Genomic DNA, 20,256 nt, shown 5'->3' with positions numbered 1-20,256 from the left:
GGATTTTTTAAAAAAATAAATAAAGTAGGTAGGTCAGTGAAGATAATTTTTTTAGTTTAGCATTTAGACATAAAGGTATTATTTGAACATCCTCCTCTAAAAGGACTGTATTTTAAAAGTGTCTAAGGAGGTCTGACAGCCACAGCAACAATAGCTTATATGTATTTTCAACCTGGTGCATCATTTCAATTTGAACTTTAGTAAAAAGTTCTAAAGACAATGGCAATGAGAAGGAAAAATGCAACATGAAAGGGTCACTAGCATAAAGAAAATTAAATTTAGAGACATTTACTGAGATATGATGTTGGACAATACACTTTACCTTTCTAAACCTTGGTTGTTTCATCTTTAAACTCCAGATGGTATTATTCCTTCATATGGATATTTAAATATGTGTGAATGGTCTTTATATTATAAAATATAATACATATATATTAGACATTTCTATCAAAATATTGAAGTGCTTTGTTATTCAACATCTGCAATAGTTATTATCTATATGTATGTGGTTTCAAAATGGATTCTTATTGTAACATTAAACATATTACACAGAGATACACATACAGTGTTCACTTTTTCTTGTAGAAACATATGGGAAAATTTATAACAGATATCATACCCTTCTATGGGGTGGTTTAAAAATGATCTATACAATAAAATTTAAGTAAAAAGAGGAAATTCGTATTTGGTTTATAATCATACAATTGTATGGCATTTAGGAAATATATTCTAACAGTTTTAAGTAAATTAAACACTTAACCTTCCCTCTCCCAACATGGCATTAAGAGGTAACACTATGAAAACAACTTACTAGAAGAGATACTACTATGATTTGCTTTAGTATGATCAGTTCACAAACTGCTATAAGATACTCTATCAACACAATATGCTAGAATCACAATACAGCACATTTCATCAGCTATGAAAAATGAATGGAATTACTTCTCACAAAGATCACCCACACTTATGTAAGAGACTCACACCTAAAGTGAAAATTCAGATTCACAAAAACAAATGATTAGATTGAATGCTTTAATGAATTGCTCCACTAGTCAAAATATACATTTCTTTGAGGCCTTTAAAATCTGCCCCCTCTTTTGAATGGAGGGATATAAGACTACACTTCCGAACAAATAATCTCAATATGACAAAATATTTTCTGTATTATTCAAATGGACTGATAATCATTTTACCAATTTACCTAGTTTCTACATTTTAGTATCTTTCTAACCCCTTCTCTATCATAAAACCAGCAACCAGAATATACTTTTGTTTTTCAATGGATATAGGTACATCTTATTTACGTTGTGCAAAAGCTACATAACCCTTCTTTCCAAACTGTCCACTAAAGTCAAACAGAAGTGTCTAGATTATCCCTGAATTTTAATTCTCACTCCTGAGCAAAATTAATCACCATATGGCTTTATCAGGCCACATTTGTATTCACAAAGTGTTGTGAATATTGTTTTAAATTACAGTCGTTGCTTCTGGAACCAAAAGGGCAAAGACTTTCTAGTGTGGCAGAAATGTACCTTAGAAGATACAACTCACTGGTAATCACAGTACCTCTCATTTTTATTTGTCAAGTATTTATTAAACAACAAAAAACTTAAAGGGTAGATTCACTTGAACAGAAATCTTGTTTACATATCTAACTCAATATTCAAACATGAAATGATAAACCATAACAAGCAAACAATGATCAAAATTAAAAGTAGCATGAAAACATTTTCTTTCCTGCTGAGGCTAGCTGGGAATGTTAGAAGTATGAACATTTGGATTTGTAGTCTGTTGACTCAGGGGTAGAGAGGATGGTATCTTAGTGACCAGAGGGGAGCAACATGTACATGTACATATAACACGTATATGAAAGGTTGTAGAATTTTCAAAGATGTAAATATAACGTCTTCACTGTATAGTTAATGGAACTGGAGCTTAGAGAGGTTAGTAGGGCACATGAGTTGTTGACAGAGCCAGCACTAAAGCACAGGTACCCACTTATTTGCTACCAAACTGCTTCTTGTGCAAAAAGAATCAAGAGATCATAAGGCAGACACTCCCCTTCTTCTAATTTTTTCCTTCCCTTCTCCAATTTCTAAGATTATAATGTCAAATGTGCATCAATGCTCTGGTGGTGTTTTAGCATTTAATATACAATTTCATATAGCTTTAGCATCTAACCAGATTAAGAAAATAACCTGCTCTCTAATCCAGCTGTTTGACTTACCAGTTTCCATTCTGCAGAGTGATATTTTTCTACTTATTTTGAATCCTCTGACAGACCAATGACAATTCTTAGGAAATTAAAAAAAAAAAACCTATTTTCTCTTTTCACAATCAAGTTGAAGGATGATATATTTACGATATTCTCAAGGCTTACGTCCTCACGTCCTCATTCTTTTTTCTTCCCTTCAGGAATTCATAAGAAAATCCAAGTGCTTGAGTATTCTTCACAGCCTTTTCAAAGGTGTCTAATAAGGATTTAGGGGCTGGAAAGAGCTTTGGTGCTTAGTTAGCTCAACACACCATTTGGAGATTGTGTAAACTAGAGCTCATCAATAGTAAGTGACCTTTCTAGGCCCCACATGCACAAAGTGGTTAAGAATCCTGGTCTCCTGATAGACTGACGAATACTGATTTACTACTCACTTGATATGACAATATACTTATTTGTGCCATACTCCATACTATCATCTTATTAATTAAGTCCAGGCTTTGTTTTTATTTAGAACTGTAGCAATGATAATAAAACATGGATGTTAAATACTGTAATACTCAAAAGTTGTGTTACTGGTGCTTAATGAAGGCAGCTCTTGTGTTTATTTTTATAACACCTACTAGTTTTGCCTAATACATCTGAATGTCTAAGATATCCTACAGGATTGGTTTGTCTAAATCATTCCAGCAGCTGATGTGAATTAATTTACTGTTGACCAGGCTGTGACCATCAGTCACAAGTATTAAGTTTGCTGGAAATGACCGACCATTCTCTGGGTCAGTGTGTCACTACAAGGGCTAACAAAGAAGGAAAACACTGTGATGATAACATTTTCACTCTAATCAACAGTCATCCTGACTGGAGGTTCATATAACTCAAATCTGCCACTCTTTTATTTCACTTTTTTCCCTAGAATAATATGATCTAATTTTTACCACAGAGAAATCACCTGAAGTTTATGAAAATATTCAATGTAGACATTGCCTTAAAGAAAGTTACCTGGACTATATCTCCTATCCATCTGTTTTTCTTAAGATAGGTATTAAGATCATTTCAGTTACTGATTCTTATATAGTAACTAACAATGATATTCCTCACCTGAATTTCCTTCTGTAGGGCATGGGAAAGAATAATAAAACTGGCTTTGCTAGGGAAATATTCTGATAGTAACCTACTAACACTGTTGGCAGGGTTATGCATTTTGAACATCAGGCCACTGGCTACTTATGCCTTTGCTCAGGTATATTTTTTAAATAAAATATAAAAATTAAGCAAGTCTTCCTGATTCTAAATGTTCACAGTTAAGGCTTATTAAATAATATACAAATAGCTACCATTCTGCTGAAATGTCACAGTAAATACATTAATAATGGCACAGAAGTGAAATGTCTCCCAAATGGGAAATCATCTTCATAACCTCCTAAATCTCTTTACCAGTTAAAACTGCTTTTTTTTTTTTAAGTGAAAAGAATATATAAAAATAGAAATGAATCAAATAGAAGTTTGAAATAAATTCTATAAACATTAGGTGAAATACTGTATATATCTTTAAGAATGTGCTTTGTTTCACCACACCAAACTCAATTGAATGAATATATATGAACCATTGAAAAGTATAACTAAATGCTAAAATGCTAACTGAGTAGACAACTTAAAATATGCAATAAATACTCATGTTTTTTTTTAAGTTAAGTTCAGGTAACAGCTACCTATAAGACTCACATCACTATCATTTTGAGTAAAAAAAAAAAGTTTAATCAAGCAAGGCACATTTCTTTTAGGCAAGTCTATCTTTTAATTCCACTCATTTTGGCACAGTGTAGACCTCACTTATTTACATGTAAATAGGTTAATCTATGCATGAGAGCCTTTGGTACAAAACACACATTCACAAATAAAGTTGCACATAATCCAGACCACAGTCTATAACATTAATAAACCACATGATTAAACAGTAACTAACTGAAAGAAGCTAACAGTTACAGTTGACATTTTGGAAAACAAACATTTAGCTTTTTTAAAATCAGCAGTATTGATTGATTAGTTTTTGGACAATTAGATTTCATCAAAATGTCAAAAGGGTAAACTAATGATACCTTAATATTTTTAATGTGCTTCTTTATCTCTTGATTAATCTCTTATATTGCACACAATTAGAAGAGAATCCTCCAGTTTCACAGCTGTTTCCATATTATATGAAACATTTGTTAGAGACATGTTGTTTAATGTCAACTGAAACAAAAATATGGCTGGCAGATGGGTCACCATCATCAGCAACAAAACCAAACTGCCTTCTTTATCTAGGCAAATTAAAAATGATCCTCCTACTGGCCAGCGCAGCTGTAACGTTCTTTTATGGGATTCTTCAGGTATCTGTTGGGCAAAGTAAACACAGTAATTTACTCTAAATTAAGATTTAAAAAAATTATCAACTTTATGCCAATATATTATACCCAAAGTATTTTTTAGAACTTTTGCTTTTTTGCACTACCCTGAAAAATTCATGCAATTTAACTGTTTAAATGTGTCAGCCACATGTTGCATGCTTATAATTTGTTAAAGAAAGTTTCAAAGTTAGCTGAGCTTATTAATTTTTTACTTATTGATAATCTCTAAATGTAGTTGACACAAACACAACTGTGTGCTTTTTGTACAGCAAAATCTACCATAATCTAAATTTAGAACCATCTGAAAGACCCTATGTGCCTGTTGAATTTTAGAAAAAAAAATATATATTAATTTTATTACTATATTTGCAAGAATTTGTCCTTTTCCAGTTTCCAGTTGTGGAAATCTAAGATGAGAACTTTTCTTGAAGTGGCTGGAAATTCCTTTTCAGATAAGTTATGAAGATGAAAAAGAAAAATAGAGAGGAACAGTTTTAACATGAGTTCTATAAAAGCCATGCTCTTATTTTTACAGATACCATGCGTGTAGTTGGCATTGTCATTAAAACAGCCTTCAAATTTGTTGTTCTTCTAAAATATGAATTCTTCACAATTATGCACCACTTTGAGAAACCACAGATTAATACAATTATACTCATTTGACCAGGGTCAGTGTGGAGGCAAGAAATAAAAATTCAAGGTTTGATGCTTTTTTCCTCAGCTACAAATATACTTGTTTAGAAATGCCAACAGAAGATGTTTCTTTAAAATAGCATAAGGTAGTATAATTGCCTTGTTCACTGTTACTTGGAGAATCTAGAATGGTGTCTGGCACACAGTAAGCACCTTATGTGTTGAATGAATGAATAAATCCCTATCACTTTGTACAGTGACTGATACATAACAGGCACTTAGTAAATACACTGAATACATGGATATATAAAGATTAAATCTATGTACTCTAAAGATTTACTAACTAAAAAAAACATGATACCCACAAAGACAAAAACAGGAAATACAAAACTACATCTAGGATTCAATATGTAATTATTATCTATTAGAATACATAAAGAATACTGCTCCCTATATGTATTCCTGGTTTTGTCAGGTGCCTCAAAACCAGAGGTAAATGTTTCAAACGTGTGATCTAGAATTTGGATGTGTTTTTAATGGAATAATGATTAATTTACTATGTACTAATCACCCAATGAAAAAACTGTCATTACTGGCTTGTACTAATACTTGATTTATCACCTCTGAACACTAATATTTATTCAAAAAAGCAAGTCTATACTTTTGTATTACAGAAAAAAATTCAAAAATTACTAGTGATTAAATAAAGGTTTGTAAGATTTTAAGATTAGTTGGCATATTTCCACACCACACCTACCAGCAAAGTTTGGTGTACTCCAACCTGCCCAATGATAGGCACCATAGTTCTTACAAAAACATGTAATTAAAAAATAATTTTAAACTAGAACAGTACTCAGCTCTGGATTATGGTGGTGCTGGAGATTGAGCCTGAGGCCTTGGAGCCTGAGGCATGAAAGTCTTTTCCATAACTATTATGCTATCTCTCCTACCCTATATTATAGGACATTTAAATTTCATTATAATGCAAACTGGTACAGCCCCTTTGGAACACTGGATGGACAGTTCTTAAACAAATAAAAATGGTATTATTACCTTATGGTCCAGCAATACCATTCTTAGGCTTTTATCCAGAGGACACTTAAACATTAATTAGAAGGGGCATATGCACCCCTATGTTCATAACTACATTATTCCCAATAGCCAGAAAGTGGACTCGGCCTAAATGTTCATCAATAGATGACTGGCTAAAGAAATTATTAAATACACATATCCCATGGAGTACTTCTCTGCAGTCAACAAAACATATTGTCTTCTCTTGGACAAAACAGAAGTGAAGGTGATTATGCTTAGTGAAATAAGTAAAGAGATGAATGACTACCAGATGGTTGCACTCATAGGTGGAACCTAGAGATCTGAGTCACATGAACTTGAAAAAAAAAAACAAGAGGCAAAACAGAACAAACAAACAAACAAAAAACAGAAGCAATCAAACTTTAAGACTTGTGAGAATTATGGTGGTTATCTTAGGGAGGGTGGTGATACAGAACTCTGTTGGTGGATGTGGCATGAAACTATACATTGTAATCTTACAATCTTGTAAGATACCATTAATAACAAATAAAAAATAAGTTTCACTAGAGGAGCCTAAAAACAGAATAGTCTAATAGCTATCAATAACTTTTATAATTACAAGAAATCACATCTATTTTATTTCCTCAGTATCTACTGTTTGCTCAATGCTACTGATCATTTGCTTATTTTGAGATAGTTCCACAAGGTTGTTATTCTTTTCTTCTTATTATATCTGTTTAATATAAAGTATTGTACTATGTTTTTCATCTTGTGTGTCAGTACTTATTTTGAGGCTCTGGAATTATTAAATAGATATTATACAACTTGGAAGTCTAATAATCTATTGGTAGGGTGGAAACTGAAATTTAACAGAAACAAAGATAAAAGTTATATTTATGCAATCATGATAGCTTATTAATTACTAGGAAGCAGGTCAAAGAGTATAGAGTTAGTATTAACTTAAATATCAAGATCAACTTTACAAAAAGGAAGTATAATAGAAAGTAGTGAGCTGTTAATGAAGACATCAAACAAATGAGTGTTATAACATATAGAGCAAGAAAAGAAGATGAAGACAGTCAAATTTCTATAATTATCAAGTCTGTGAGGAAGTAATTAAAATATTCACTAAGGCTCAAAAAAAGAACAGAAGCAAGTATTACTTAACTGTTAGCTTCATTAACTTGTGTTTCATAGGAAAAGTTAAATTGTTCTATAACATATTGTTTCATGGAAACTTTGTTTTCATACTGTGATGTCTATTAAGTAACTTGAGTTGACAACAGACCAACAAGTCTAAGTAGGTAAAGAATTAGCCCTAAGGGTTAGAAAGATTTCTTGCTCAATTATGTATAATTCTCTGATTGGTCTCTTGGAAATTTATGTACTTGTGATAAGCAAAAGAAATTTAAGCTCTATCAGAAATCAAAGTTGTCAATGTTCTAAGATTTCTAAGCTTGTCAAAAGTCCAGGAAGCCACTGTTAAATGAGATGTGAGATGTAATCAATATTTACTTTGTATATATTTATAATGTGAACTCATTATAAATATCCTCAATTTAGTTACCTAGTAAGAGAAATTGCTTTGTTGAAATCATGAAGTGTTTTCAAGTATAGGGCTTATGGAATATATGTAGAAGGGGGCTGGGCAGTGGTGTTCCTGGTTAAGCACACAGTTATCATGCACAAGGATTCAAGTTTGAGTCCCTGCATCCTACCTGTCGGGGAGGGAGATGCAAGTACTATGGGTATCCTTTCTGTCTCTCTTCCTCTCTGTCTTCCCCTCCCCTCTCAATTTCTCTCTGTCCTATCAAATAAAGAAAAGGAAAGGATAATGGATTCATCCTGCAAGCACCAAGCCCCAGAGATAACCATAGTGGCAACAGAAAAAAGAAGAAAGAAGAAAGAGAAGGAAGAGGAGAAGAAAGGAGGAGAAGGAGAAAGAGAATGTAGGCATAAAACAATTCAGTTTTTACTTGGACAAATTACTTGTCTGTGATCTTTTCTATACCACTATATTTTGAAATCTGGCATAGGCACTCTCATTGAATATAATTTTTATTATAATTTCTTATAGAAATAATATATTGGAGAATGTTGGATTTTTTTAATGTAAGATATGAGGTAAGTATATAATGTAATGGTATGTGAGACTTCCTTTTAAAAACACCTTGACACCAGGTTCCAGATGCTAGCATGATGCCAACCAGACTTCTCTGGACAGACAACCCCACCAATATGTCCTGGAGCTCCGCTTCCCCAGAGTCCTGCCCCACTAGGGAAAGAGAGAGGCAGGCTGGGAGTATGGATCAACCCTGTCAACACTCATGTTCAGTGGGGAAGCAATTACAGAAGCCAGACCTTCCACCTTCTGCATCCCACAATGACCTTGGGTCCATACTCCCAGGGGGTTAAAGAACAGGAAAGCTATCAGGGGAGGGGATGGGATATGGCGTTCTGGTGGTGGCAATTGTGTGGAATTGTACGCCTCTTATCCTATGGTTTTGTCAGTGTTTATTTTTTATAATATTTTATTTATTTAGTGACATATTTGCTAAAGAAACTGTGCCACTTAGAGGTCAGTCTCTGGTCTGGTTTGTCTGAGAAATTCAAGGTAAGGAGAAAATTCAGCAGGGGGTGTGGAGAAAGTTCTTGTTTATTCATAGCAAATGAACCCACAATTCCTATTGCAGAGGAAAGTTACTGTGTTACTGGGTTACCTAAAATCACATACTTTAATTAGTTACTATTTCCATACTACCTGCTGTTTTTTTAAAGTCACTAGGAATCTCCTAATACTAGCATAAGGATAATTCCAAGAATTTTAGCTTAAGCAACTCAAAAATCAAACTTGTCAGTCACAGAGATGGTGAAGAGGGTAGAACACATAGATTTGATGGTAAGGGTGTAAGAGGGTGGAGAGAGGCTCAACTTTGGACAGATTAAGTTTGAAATGTCCAAGTAGAGATATCAAGAGGACACCTAGAAATTCAATCTAAGGGGCTGGGTGGTGGTGCACCTGGTTGAGCGCATTTATTACGATGTGCAAGGATGCTGATCTGAGCCCCGGGTCCCCACCTGCAGGGGAAAAGCTTTGCGAGTGGTGAAGCAGTGCTGCAGGTGACTCTCTGTCTCTCTCCCCCTCTATCACCCCCTTCCCTCTTGATTTCTAGTTGTCCTTATCCAATAAATAAAGATCTTTTAAAAAATAAAAAAATAAATAGATAAAAAGAAATTCAATCTAGAGGACTCGGGGGAGAGGTCCAGGAAGAAGACACAAATTTACATAGAGACAAAGTCTAAAGCTATGAAAATAAGGCTGAAGAAAGAGAGGAAAGAGACCTAAGAATTAAGCCATGGTTTTAGGTTATCCAATACTAAGAGGTGGAAGCAACCATGTGGAAGAGTGGATTTGGGGTTGGGTGGTGGTGTACCAGGTAGAATACATACATTACCATGCACAAGGACCTGGATTCAAATTCATCTATCTACCTACAGTGGTGAAGCTTCACAAGTCATGAAAATAGTTCTGCAGGTGTCTCTCTTTATCTCTCTATCTTCTTCCCCTTTCAATTTATCTATGTCTCTATCACATCTTGTTATATATATGTAGGAGATGAAGTGATAAATCTTAGTCACAGATTAATGTATTTACTGCTTCTCTGAATCTATTATTACACTAATACATCGAGACTATTTGCCTTTTAAGCAAGAGTATAAAAGGAAAATATATTTGCAGATGTTTATGTTGCATAGTGGAATGCAAACCAGCATTTTCAAAATATACTAATTTTCAGAAATAGAAATAATCAGTTTGGATCTACAGATAAAAAGTAAACTTTAAGACAGGAGCTAACTGTGTGATAAATATCTTTACTGTATTTCCTTCCAATTAAATCATATACTTTTATTTAAGGATGATATTTAGTTGTGTAAGAATCTTAGTGTTCAGAATTTCCATAGGTAACAAGAGTTTAAGGTTAAGTTCATGAGAAACAAATGAAATAGCTGTGATGACTGACATATAACACAAAGTATAAGCTAAGCAACATCCCAAAAATTTTAGGAGAGAAAACTTAGGGGCTTACTGAAAGAGAAAAAGCTTTATATCCCTTACTTCAACACTGTGTGTTTTGTGGGGAGAGTAAGGGGGGGCATAACCCTTATATATGAAAAGTAAGATTCCTGGACACCAAGATTATTTACAATATTATTCAGATACAATGAAAATGTCACCTTAAAAAATTTTTATGCTATCCCATTAACAGCCAGAACCCAAGGATTTACTTTTCAGGCCACAAATCCTATTCTATACCATCCAGGTGGGAACAAAAATAAAGCAGCTCCCACAGACAAAAAGAATGTATCTTATGGCTAATGGTATACAATCAGAAATACAAGAAAAAGCACCCCCCAGTACAAATAAAAAAGAGAGAGAAACATTTCTTTACGTCTTCTGCTTATATTTTCCAAAGATAAAAATTAGCTTATAGCACCATTGAAAACAAAGGCAAATATTAGAACATTTTTTCAACTGCTTGAGGCAAATTATATTTCTTCTTTTAGAATAAGTTCTTTTCTTTAAATTTTTTATTATCTTTATTTATTTATTGGATAGAGACAGCCAGGAATTGAGAGGGAGGGGGTGACAGAGAGGGAGAAAGACAGACACCTGCAACACTCCTTCAGCACTTGCAAAGCTTTCCCCAGTAGATGGGTACTGGGGCTCAAACCTGGGTCTTTGCACATTGTAACATGTGCACTCAACCTGGTGTGCCACCAACCGCCCCCTAAAATAAGTTCTTTTAAAAACCAGTGTTAAGGATCCCGGTTCGAGCCCCTGGCTCCCCACCTGCACGGGGGTCGCTTCACAGGCGATGAAGCAGGTCTGAACGTGTCTTTCTCTTCCCCTCTCTGTTTTCCCTTCCTCGCTCCATTTATTTCTGTCCTATCCAATAACAACGGCATCAATAACAACAATAACAAGAGCAACAAGGGCAACAAAAATGGGGGGAAAATAGCCTCCAGGATTTGCAGTGTTGGCACCGAGTCCCTCAATAACCTTGGAGGCAAAAAAAAAACCTATTTACTGGGAACTGGGAGGTGGCGCAGCAGGTTACATGCACATGGCGCCAAGTGCAAGGATCCGCGTAAGGATCCCAATTCGAGCCCCCCAGCTCCCCAGCCACATGGGGGTCACTTCACACGCAGTGAAGCAAGTCTGCAGGTGTCTGTCTTCCTCTCCTCTCTTGATTTTTCTCTGCTCTATCCAACAACTATAGTTGCAGTAGCAACTATAATAATGACAACAACAACAACGATAAATAACAAGGGCAACAAAAGGGAAAAAACAGCCTCTAGGAGCAGTGTATTCATAGTGCAGGCACGGAGTCTAGCGATAACCCTGGAGGCCAAAAAAAAAAAATTTAAAAATACTATTTATTTATTTATTTTGAATAGAGAGAGAAAAATTGAGAGGGAAGGGGGTAATACAGAAAAGAGGCGAGAGAGAGAGAGAGAGAGAGAGAGAGAGAGAGAGAAAACGAACAGCAGAATTGCTTTGTGTAGCTTCTCCCCTGCAGACAGGGATCAGGAGCTTGCACCCAAGTCCTTGCATATGGTAATGTGTGCACTCAACCAGATGCACCTACACCCTGCCTTGCCAAACTATATTTCAAGATGAACATGAGGACAGACTACTGTTAGCATATATTTTTTAGCAGGGGTCATTATATTCCTTATTTACTTTTCTGGCCAGAACTCCTATACTATACCATTTAGGTGGGAACAGTCATAATAGTAAAGCATAGGTTCTGCATGGCTTTCCCTCCCTTCTTCCTGGCTCCTCTGATTTGCTCTCTTTCACAGGTTATCAATCACTTCCTACAAATAAGAATGCTTTCATTAATTAAAAAAAAAGTGTAGGAAGTCAGTAGTACAATCGCAATAACTTTGCCCTTCTAGTTTAAAAGGTTGGATACCAAACAGGAAGGGGAGAAAAAGTAAAATGCAATCTTAAATGTTCTCATCCTAGTTTTTTCTTCTTTTTTAATTTATTTATAAAATGGAAATATTGACAAGACCATAGGTTAAGAGGGGTACAATTCCACACAATTCCCACCACCAGAACTCCACATCCAATCCCCTCCATTAAAAGCTTTCCTATTCTTTATTACTCTGGGAGTATGGACCCCGGATCATTATGGGGTGCAGAAGGTAGAAGGTCTGTTTTTTTTGTTTGTTTGTTTGTTTTTTTGTTTAGCAGTATACTGCTCAGCTCTGGGACTTTGGAGCCTCAGGCATGAAAGTTTATTTGCATAAGCATTATGCTATCTACCCCAGCCCCTGTTCCCAGTTCTCAAGCTTCTCACATATATCTCATGTTTCTATAAACCTTCAGAATGTGTATGTGCAGAATGTGGTGCTTCTTAGCATTTTTTTTTTAATTTTACATTAATTTTTTTTTGTTAACTTTATTTATTGGACAGCCAGAAATTGAAAGGAAAGGGGGTGACAGAGAGGGAGAAAGACAGAGACAACTGCAACACTGCTTCACCACTCACAAAGCTTTCCCCCTACAGGTGGGAGTCTGGGGCTTGAACCCTGGTTCTTTGGCATTGTAACATGTGTACTCAACCAGTACCACCTGACCCCCTTCTTAGCATTTCTTAATGGGAAGTGGTATCACATTTATTCAAAGCTAAGAGGTGGGATTTCGAACTACTGTAGAAAATGTTGAATTTTAAATATATGTAATTCAGTGAATTATAGTTATGGCTCTCGAATATAACTATTGGTATACATTATATGTAATCAATTTATATACTATCAGCAAAGCAATCACTTTTATTCTATGTAAAAGAGGAAAGTACCAAGTTTTATGTAATAAACTACAAATTTAATAAAGCAGAACTTGGACTAGGTTTGGTGTACTGAACCAAAGTAAAAGACTATGGTGGGCGGGAGTACAGGTCCTGGAAAAGGATGACAGAGGACCTAGTGGAGGTTGTATTGTTATGTGGGAAACTGAGAAACGTTATGCATGTACAAACTATTTACTGTCGAATGTAAAACATTAATCCCCCAATAAAGGAAAAAAAAAGACCCTGGGGTTGGGGGGAGGGTTCAGGTCCTGGAATATGATGGCAGAGGAGGACCTTGAAGGGGTTGAATTGTTATGTGAAAAACTGAGAAATATTACACATGTACAAACTACTGTATTCTACTGTTGACGGTAAACCAGTAATCCCTCCAATAAAGAAAAAAAAATTCATTCTAGGGCTGGAGGGATAGCATAACGGTTATCCAAAGACTAAGACGTTCATGCCTGAGGCAACAAAGGTCTCAGGCTCAATCCCCAGCACCACCACCATAAAGCAGAGGTGAGCAGTAGTCTAGTAAAAATAAATAAAGAAATACATAAAAATAAAAAAATAAATTTCAATCTAAAGTTTAGAAATAATTGCAATGTGTGTAGCTGTCACTATAAACAAGGCTAGTGGATATTTAAATTTGCTATGCTATCAGTTTAAAATGCCGTAACAGAATTAATAATAACAATATAATGTTCCTCACTGGATTCACCAGCGTAGGGTATACATCAATACATTTCCCCAGGGTTTTGATGGATGTACACAGATCTAGTCAACCTCCTCCTGTGACTTTCTTCTACACACAGATATATGTAATATCTTTCAACATCCAAGTCATACAATTGAGCTTCATAGTGATGGCTGTGGTTTGGCAGAGGTAACTGGCATGTGTAAACAGAGAATCATTAGCATTTTGCTCTAACCTCAAACCACAATTCCTTTCTTTTCTTCTCCAAATGACTTAGGACCTTGGAGTAGGGCTTATAATTACTATGTGGAATAAAATTATATTCTAATTTTTTTGAGCCCAGATGTTCTTAAAGAGATATGAAGTGGTTAAGTAGGACAATAATGTCACAAATTTCAAACAACAGGCCATCTCCTACTTTTACTCCTTTTGTTGTAAGCAATTTCTCCCTTAGGGAGGTAAAAGGAAGGTAAAAATGTTTATACATTGTCTTGCATGGTTTCTCAGTAGTCTGAGCAAAATATGAGGAGTTGGAAAAAAACAGCTTGCATAACAACCTCTGTTGTAAATTAAAACACATAATAGGAGAGCAACCTTAAAACTGAAAAAAAAATCATTGTCCCAGTATCATTACTATGAAAAATTATATTATGGAACATAAATATTAAATCCAGATAAATCAGTCTTATACAAAAATAATCTTATGTTGCTAGAAAAGTCAGTCTTTTCATCTGGTTTAAATAACTTCAATTTGATCTCTACACAAAAAATGATGATAAAGGGCTTTTTTTTCAGTATTCTGAATTAAACAGATTGTTGACGATACAGGCAAATATTCAAAATGATTCATTAAAAAGTAACATGAAGTAAAAAAAAATGTAAGAAGTTAAATTTCTCAATTTATTTCAAGTCACCCAATTGAAAGAACATAGGTCTGTGGGTCAAAATGACCCGAATTTATGTCAAAGATGGATCTCTTACTAGCTGGTTAAATCAAGGAAGTCACCTAACCTCAATTACTATTTTTTCACCCTCCTAAGAGTGAGTTAACATCACTTACCTTGCTGAATTTAGAAACAGCCAGGTCCATCTTAGTTGACCCTTAATAAGTGGTAATTATTGTTTTTATAGAAAGTAGATATAAAAAGACACCGATAAGCCATGTATTTCATATTATTCAGAAATCCTAGTATTAATTACACAGTGCTTGTGAAAAATGATCACAATAATGTAATCTCTTAGCAAATAATATATTGTGACCTTTTAGCAAAATCTCTGATGCAATATAGCTGTTAGCATTCAGAATTCACAAAAGTCCTATGAGGTACTATGATTATCCTCTTTTTCCAAATAAGGAAATTGAGGCACTGAGAGGTTAAACAATTTGCTCAAGGTCATCTAGAGAGTCAGGATTCAGATCCTGACAGTATGACTGCAGAGCTTATAATTTCAGCCATTTCATTTCCTCATTTTTTTCAAATAAAGAAACTGAGGCACAGACAGGTTAAATAATTTTCTCAAGGTCATACAACAGAGTCAGGATTCAGATCCTGGCAGTCTGACTGTACAGCTTATGATTTCAGCCATTTCACTGAAAACCTGCAAATAACAATAATTAAGATCACAGCCATTGTGTTATCAAGTATATATTAAATAAATATGTACAAGGTGCTACACTATGTGGTAGGCACTAAAATTCCAAACTCTGTCAGGACACAGACCATTTAGGCTCATAATATGGTGGCTAGAAGCAATCATTCCACCTCAGTTATGACTCAAAAGCAGTAGGTCTCTGCACTGAAAAACAAAAGTCTTCTTACTCCTCCTGTTTACTAACCATACAATTGTAGGAATTCTGCCACTGCCTCAAAGAAATGTGTATGAGTGTCACTGCACTTCATTCATTTGTCTGTTAACATCTTCTAAGAAGAAATACAAAAATCATCCTTATGTAACCACTACAGTAAATCTAGTTTATTACCACTAAAATGGATCATGGACAGTTTTCTGGTCATTAGGAAAACCAAAAGTTTGGTCAAAAGGTCTATAATATTAAAGATAACTCAAAACCAGTAGCAAAGGAAACTAAATCATAATGTACTATCTACAGGTACTGAAGTGCACAGCTGTACACTAAAACTTATGCCATGTTGTAAACTAATATAACCTCAATAAAAAGAGAACTAGAAAAAGGAAGTCCTATTTCAGTGCACACAGATGAGAACAATGACCCTATAATCATATCTCTGACTATATTTTTTGTCTTTCCCCTCTCTTGTAGTCTTGATAATTATTTTCCATTCTCCTGAATACAAAAATACTAAGATTAGTAGGGTTCTCAGCACATAAAAATATTTTATGGGTTTTAAAAATAGGGCTACTTTTATATATTCTAGAATAAAATAGTTATACCCTATCAAAACCCCAAAACCACTTGTGGGTAATGTGTATTTGTGGCTAATGTACAATGGGTAACATGTACAAAAACAAACTACTATGTCAGTGTTACCTTTACTGCAATTTAGCCATTTGTGACTGAATGACCTGTGCAACTGCAAACACTAAACAATCACATAAAATTGACTCAGTAATCTAACAGCAGTAGGTTCTGCCTTATACCTTTTGTTTTTAAAGGGGAAACAGACTGTTCAAAAGCCAAGTAACTAGGTTGGTAAAAGGAATGGGATTCTTTTCAGTTAAATTTGGGTTAAGGCTATTGCTCTGAGCAGCAATGACTTCCTTTTCACCCTTTGGCAATAAACAATGAAACCAAAAGAGAGTTTGCAGCATGGAAATCAAATGGCAAAGGTGTTGTAGATGACCTTGAAAAGGTACCTTTCAAGAAATTAATGGAAAATGATTGGCTTTAAACCTTGGTAGAAATGGCATTTCTTTGGTTCTCTATACATAAAAGGGAGTGCTTAGTCACCAGCACAGTGCTCACCTGATTGTCTGTCTTCAGGCAACCCCTGGCAAATGGCTGAAACTTGCAGATATTTCCCCAAAATTTGGATACTTCCTGCCCCTCCTTTTTATTGATTGTCTGAAATACCCTTAGTTAAAAAATGTTCTTCCTTTAATTTTTTTCAAGCTTATTTAGCTTTTCAGGTGCTTTGATGTTGAGTGTTGTTTTATTTTATTTTTTAAGAGGAAGTCTGAAGGTCCCTTGTAGTAAGGTTTCAGGTACACTGTTTTGACACTCTCATCTGCTTATGTACATAACACTTTGTCCTCAAATTTCATTTGTTGCCTTGGAATTTCTTGGAGAAAGAAAACAGTAGAGATGCATCCTTAAATATTATTGTCTAATTACTGGCATTTAACACAAATCATGCCATATTGTGGAGTATATCAAACATTCCAAAGATGATATTTTCCTTCTCCACTCAGTCATTATGAGATGATGATGAAAAAAAAAAAAAAGCTAGGCATCTGTGACTCATTTCACCATAGTGGATTCTTACTTTATTTATGCGGTTTATTCAAATAGTGGTTTTCCTTATGAAATCATATAGGAAGCATCTGGAAAGGTTACTGTGGAAACAGCAGGGGCTAGGGGGTGGGGCCAGAGAGCAAAAGATGCCATGACAACCCTTTTCGGGTTTCCCAGGAAACATGGGTTGCTATGGAAACTACATCAGTCAGGTCCAAATTAGTAACTTCCGCTGTAAGGAGTGTCTGCCACTTTAATCTTCTTGTGATACTGCAGAAGCTTCTCTCTCAGATGCATTAGGATTTTGCTGTTGTTGTTGTTTGTTTGTTTCTCTCTGCACTGAAAGCCTCAGCTTCTACGCTTTGATAGATGGCTGAAACATAACACACAGAACTTCACAAGAATTTTTTTGTTAAGTCTAGTACTTTTGAAATGCTTACCAAGTCCCAATGAGTTCAACAAATTAGTCATATCAGGACATTTTGGGCATTTCCCTTTGTTCAAAGTTGTAGACATCTTGAAAATTCTGAGAAGAGAGTTCCAAATAAAATCCCCAGTCAAAGAGCAAGTAATTTTCTGGTGGGTTTACAAGTCATTTTTCTAATTGGACTTTTCATCCACATATCCACAGTGTAGGCAATAGAACTAAATATTCAAAAATGCTGGAAGTGTTCATCAAACTTAAGCATTGTTTAAGTATATGTTCCTGCTTTACTTAGTAAAGAAACAAATGCCTTTTGATTTTGAGGTTAAACAGTTACTCTAACTGTTCTTTAGTTTCATTTCCTCCCAGGATGTAGTTTTTTTTCATAGGGTGTGTACTAGAAATCAAGTTTAAAGTCTGTTGTTTGCAATATTAAGAAGAAGGTGGGGAGGAGAGCTGAGAGAATGCAGCCCACTTGCATAACAGACACCTGTTTCAGTATGAAGCAGTAGGGAGAGGGTGAATGAAGTTTGTGCTTCCCACTTCTTCCTGTCCTTTCCTAGATGAATGGTCTGGAAACGTATAAAACAAGGGCATACACAGACCAAGGGGGCACGTTCCACACAATACTGAGCACAGCATTCACTTGTACCATATTCTAAACATCGGTAAATATCTTTTTCATGTTGACACACGAGTTGGGATTATTGTTCGTGGTGCAGGTGGCAGTGGAGTTGCCCGTTTTGAATGGGATCTGAGGGAAGGTGCTATGGTTCATACCCGCCTCTTCGATCACCATGTACTCCGACTTACTCAGAGTAGAGTTACTCCTTGCTTTGCGTAGCTCCTCAGCTGAAGAGGACAGGTGCTGGCAACTTCCCACATGCATGTACTGGGCTTGCTCTTCCCCTTCTGTTTCCCGGTGGTAGAAGTAATTGAAGTTGGAAACAATCACTGGGACTGGCAGAGCAATGGTCAGGACACCTGCGATGGCACAAAGGGACCCCACGATCTTGCCTCCTATGGTCACTGGGTGCATATCACCATAACCTACCGTCGTCATGGTTACCACTGCCCACCAGAAAGCATCCGGGATGCTACTGAAACCCGAAGTGGGGTCGTCTGCCTCGGCGAAGTAGACAGCGCTGGAGAAGAGGATGACCCCGATGAAGAGGAAGAAGATGAGCAGCCCCAGCTCCCGCATGGAGGCCTTGAGCGTCTGCCCCAGGATCTGCAGCCCCTTGGAGTGGCGGGAGAGCTTGAAGATGCGGAAGACGCGCACCAGCCGGATGACCCTCAGGATGGCCAGGGACATGGCCTGCTGTCCATTGCCCTGCCGCTCGGCCAACTCAGTGCCCAGGGTGATGAAGTAAGGGATGATGGCCACGATGTCAATCAGGTTCATGATGTTTCTGGAGAAAGTAGCTTTGCTGGGGCAGGCGAAGAACCGCACCAGCAACTCAAAGGAGAACCAGATGATGCACAGGGTCTCCACCACGAAGAAGGGGTCCGAGAAGCTGGAGCTCCCGGCCGGGGTCCCCGACGTGCTGTTGCTCGCCGCCTCGGGCTGCTCCTGCGCCGTCGAGGCGGGGTAGTCCTTGTCGTCGCGGAACTCGGGCAGGGTCTCCAGGCAGAAGATGACGATGGAGATGAGGATGACAAGCACCGACACGATGGCGATGCCCCGCGCCGGCCCCGAGCTCTCGGGGTACTCGAACAGCAGCCACACCTGGCGCTGGAAGTCGCGGCGGGGCAGCGGCCGCTCCTCCTCGCGCAGGAAGCCCTCGTCCTCCCGGAACTTCTCCATGGCCTCCTCGCCCAGCTGGTAGAAGCGGATCTCCTCGGAGAAGATGTCGATGGGCACGTTGACGGGCCGGCGGATGCGCCCCCCGGACTGGTAGTAGTAGAGGATGGCGTCGAAGCTGGGCCGGTTGCGGTCGAAGAAGTACTCGTTGCGGAGCGGGTCGAAATACCGCATGCGCCGCTTGGGGTCGCCCAGCAGCGTCTCGGGGAACTGGCAGAGGGTCTTGAGCTGCGTCTCGAAGCGCAGTCCCGAGATGTTGATCACCACGCGCTCCCCGCAGCAGTCCTGCTCGGCGGCCGGCAGCGCGGGCGGCAGCGGCTCGTAGCGCTCGCAGCCGCCGCCACCGCCGCCGCCGCCGCCGCAGCAGCCCTGAGGCGGGTCCCCGCCGCCGTCGTCGGCCGCCTCCGGCTCCGGCAGGTGGTCCTCGGGCACCACCGTCATGTCGGGCGGCAGCTCGGGGCCCGCGGCGGGCTCGGCGCAGTCGGGGCTCACGAGGCTGTGGGAGCCGCCGCCGCCGCCAACGCCGCTCTCAGGGTCCTGAGGAGGGTGGGCGCCTCGGCGGGCGGAGGGCGGCGGCGGCGGCGGCGAGCGCGGGAGGCTGAGATGCTCGTCCATGCAGCGGCGGCGCGGGCTGGCTGCGCTGCTCCTCGCCTCCCCGCCCCTCCGCCGCCTCCGCCCCAAGCCGAGCCAGCCGCCTGTTGCTGCGGCCGCCGCCGCCGCCGCCGCCGCGAGGTTAGTCTGGGTCTGGCGCGCTCGGCCGCCGCT

The 20,256-nt window shown here is 37.9% G+C and overlaps 1 protein-coding gene and 1 long non-coding RNA gene across 2 annotated transcripts in view; both read right to left on the bottom strand.

Moving 5' to 3' along the window:
• The window catches only part of LOC132541390 (uncharacterized), a 153,733-nt gene that overhangs the window by 83,079 nt on the left and 50,398 nt on the right, over positions 1-20,256 (bottom strand). The window lies entirely within an intron of this gene.
• KCNA3 (potassium voltage-gated channel subfamily A member 3) lies at positions 14-20,237 on the bottom strand. Its single transcript, XM_007526919.3, has 2 exons — positions 16,775-20,237; positions 14-4,591 (listed from the first exon to the last, which is right to left on the bottom strand). The coding sequence occupies exon 1, from the start codon at positions 20,104-20,106 to the stop codon at positions 18,346-18,348; it is 1,761 nt and encodes a 586-aa protein (XP_007526981.3). The 5' UTR covers positions 20,107-20,237; the 3' UTR covers positions 14-4,591; positions 16,775-18,345.

This window comes from Erinaceus europaeus, chromosome 11 (assembly GCF_950295315.1).
Source record: "Erinaceus europaeus chromosome 11, mEriEur2.1, whole genome shotgun sequence".
Taxonomy (NCBI): Eukaryota; Metazoa; Chordata; class Mammalia; order Eulipotyphla; family Erinaceidae; genus Erinaceus; species Erinaceus europaeus.
Note: the sequence above shows the minus strand (reverse complement) of the source record. Positions and strands in the feature narration are given on the sequence as shown.

Coding starts and splice junctions, on each gene's coding strand:
- KCNA3 (XM_007526919.3), bottom strand. CDS start 20,106: ATGGACGAGCATCTCAGCCTCCCGCGCTCGCCGCCGCCGCCGCCGCCC.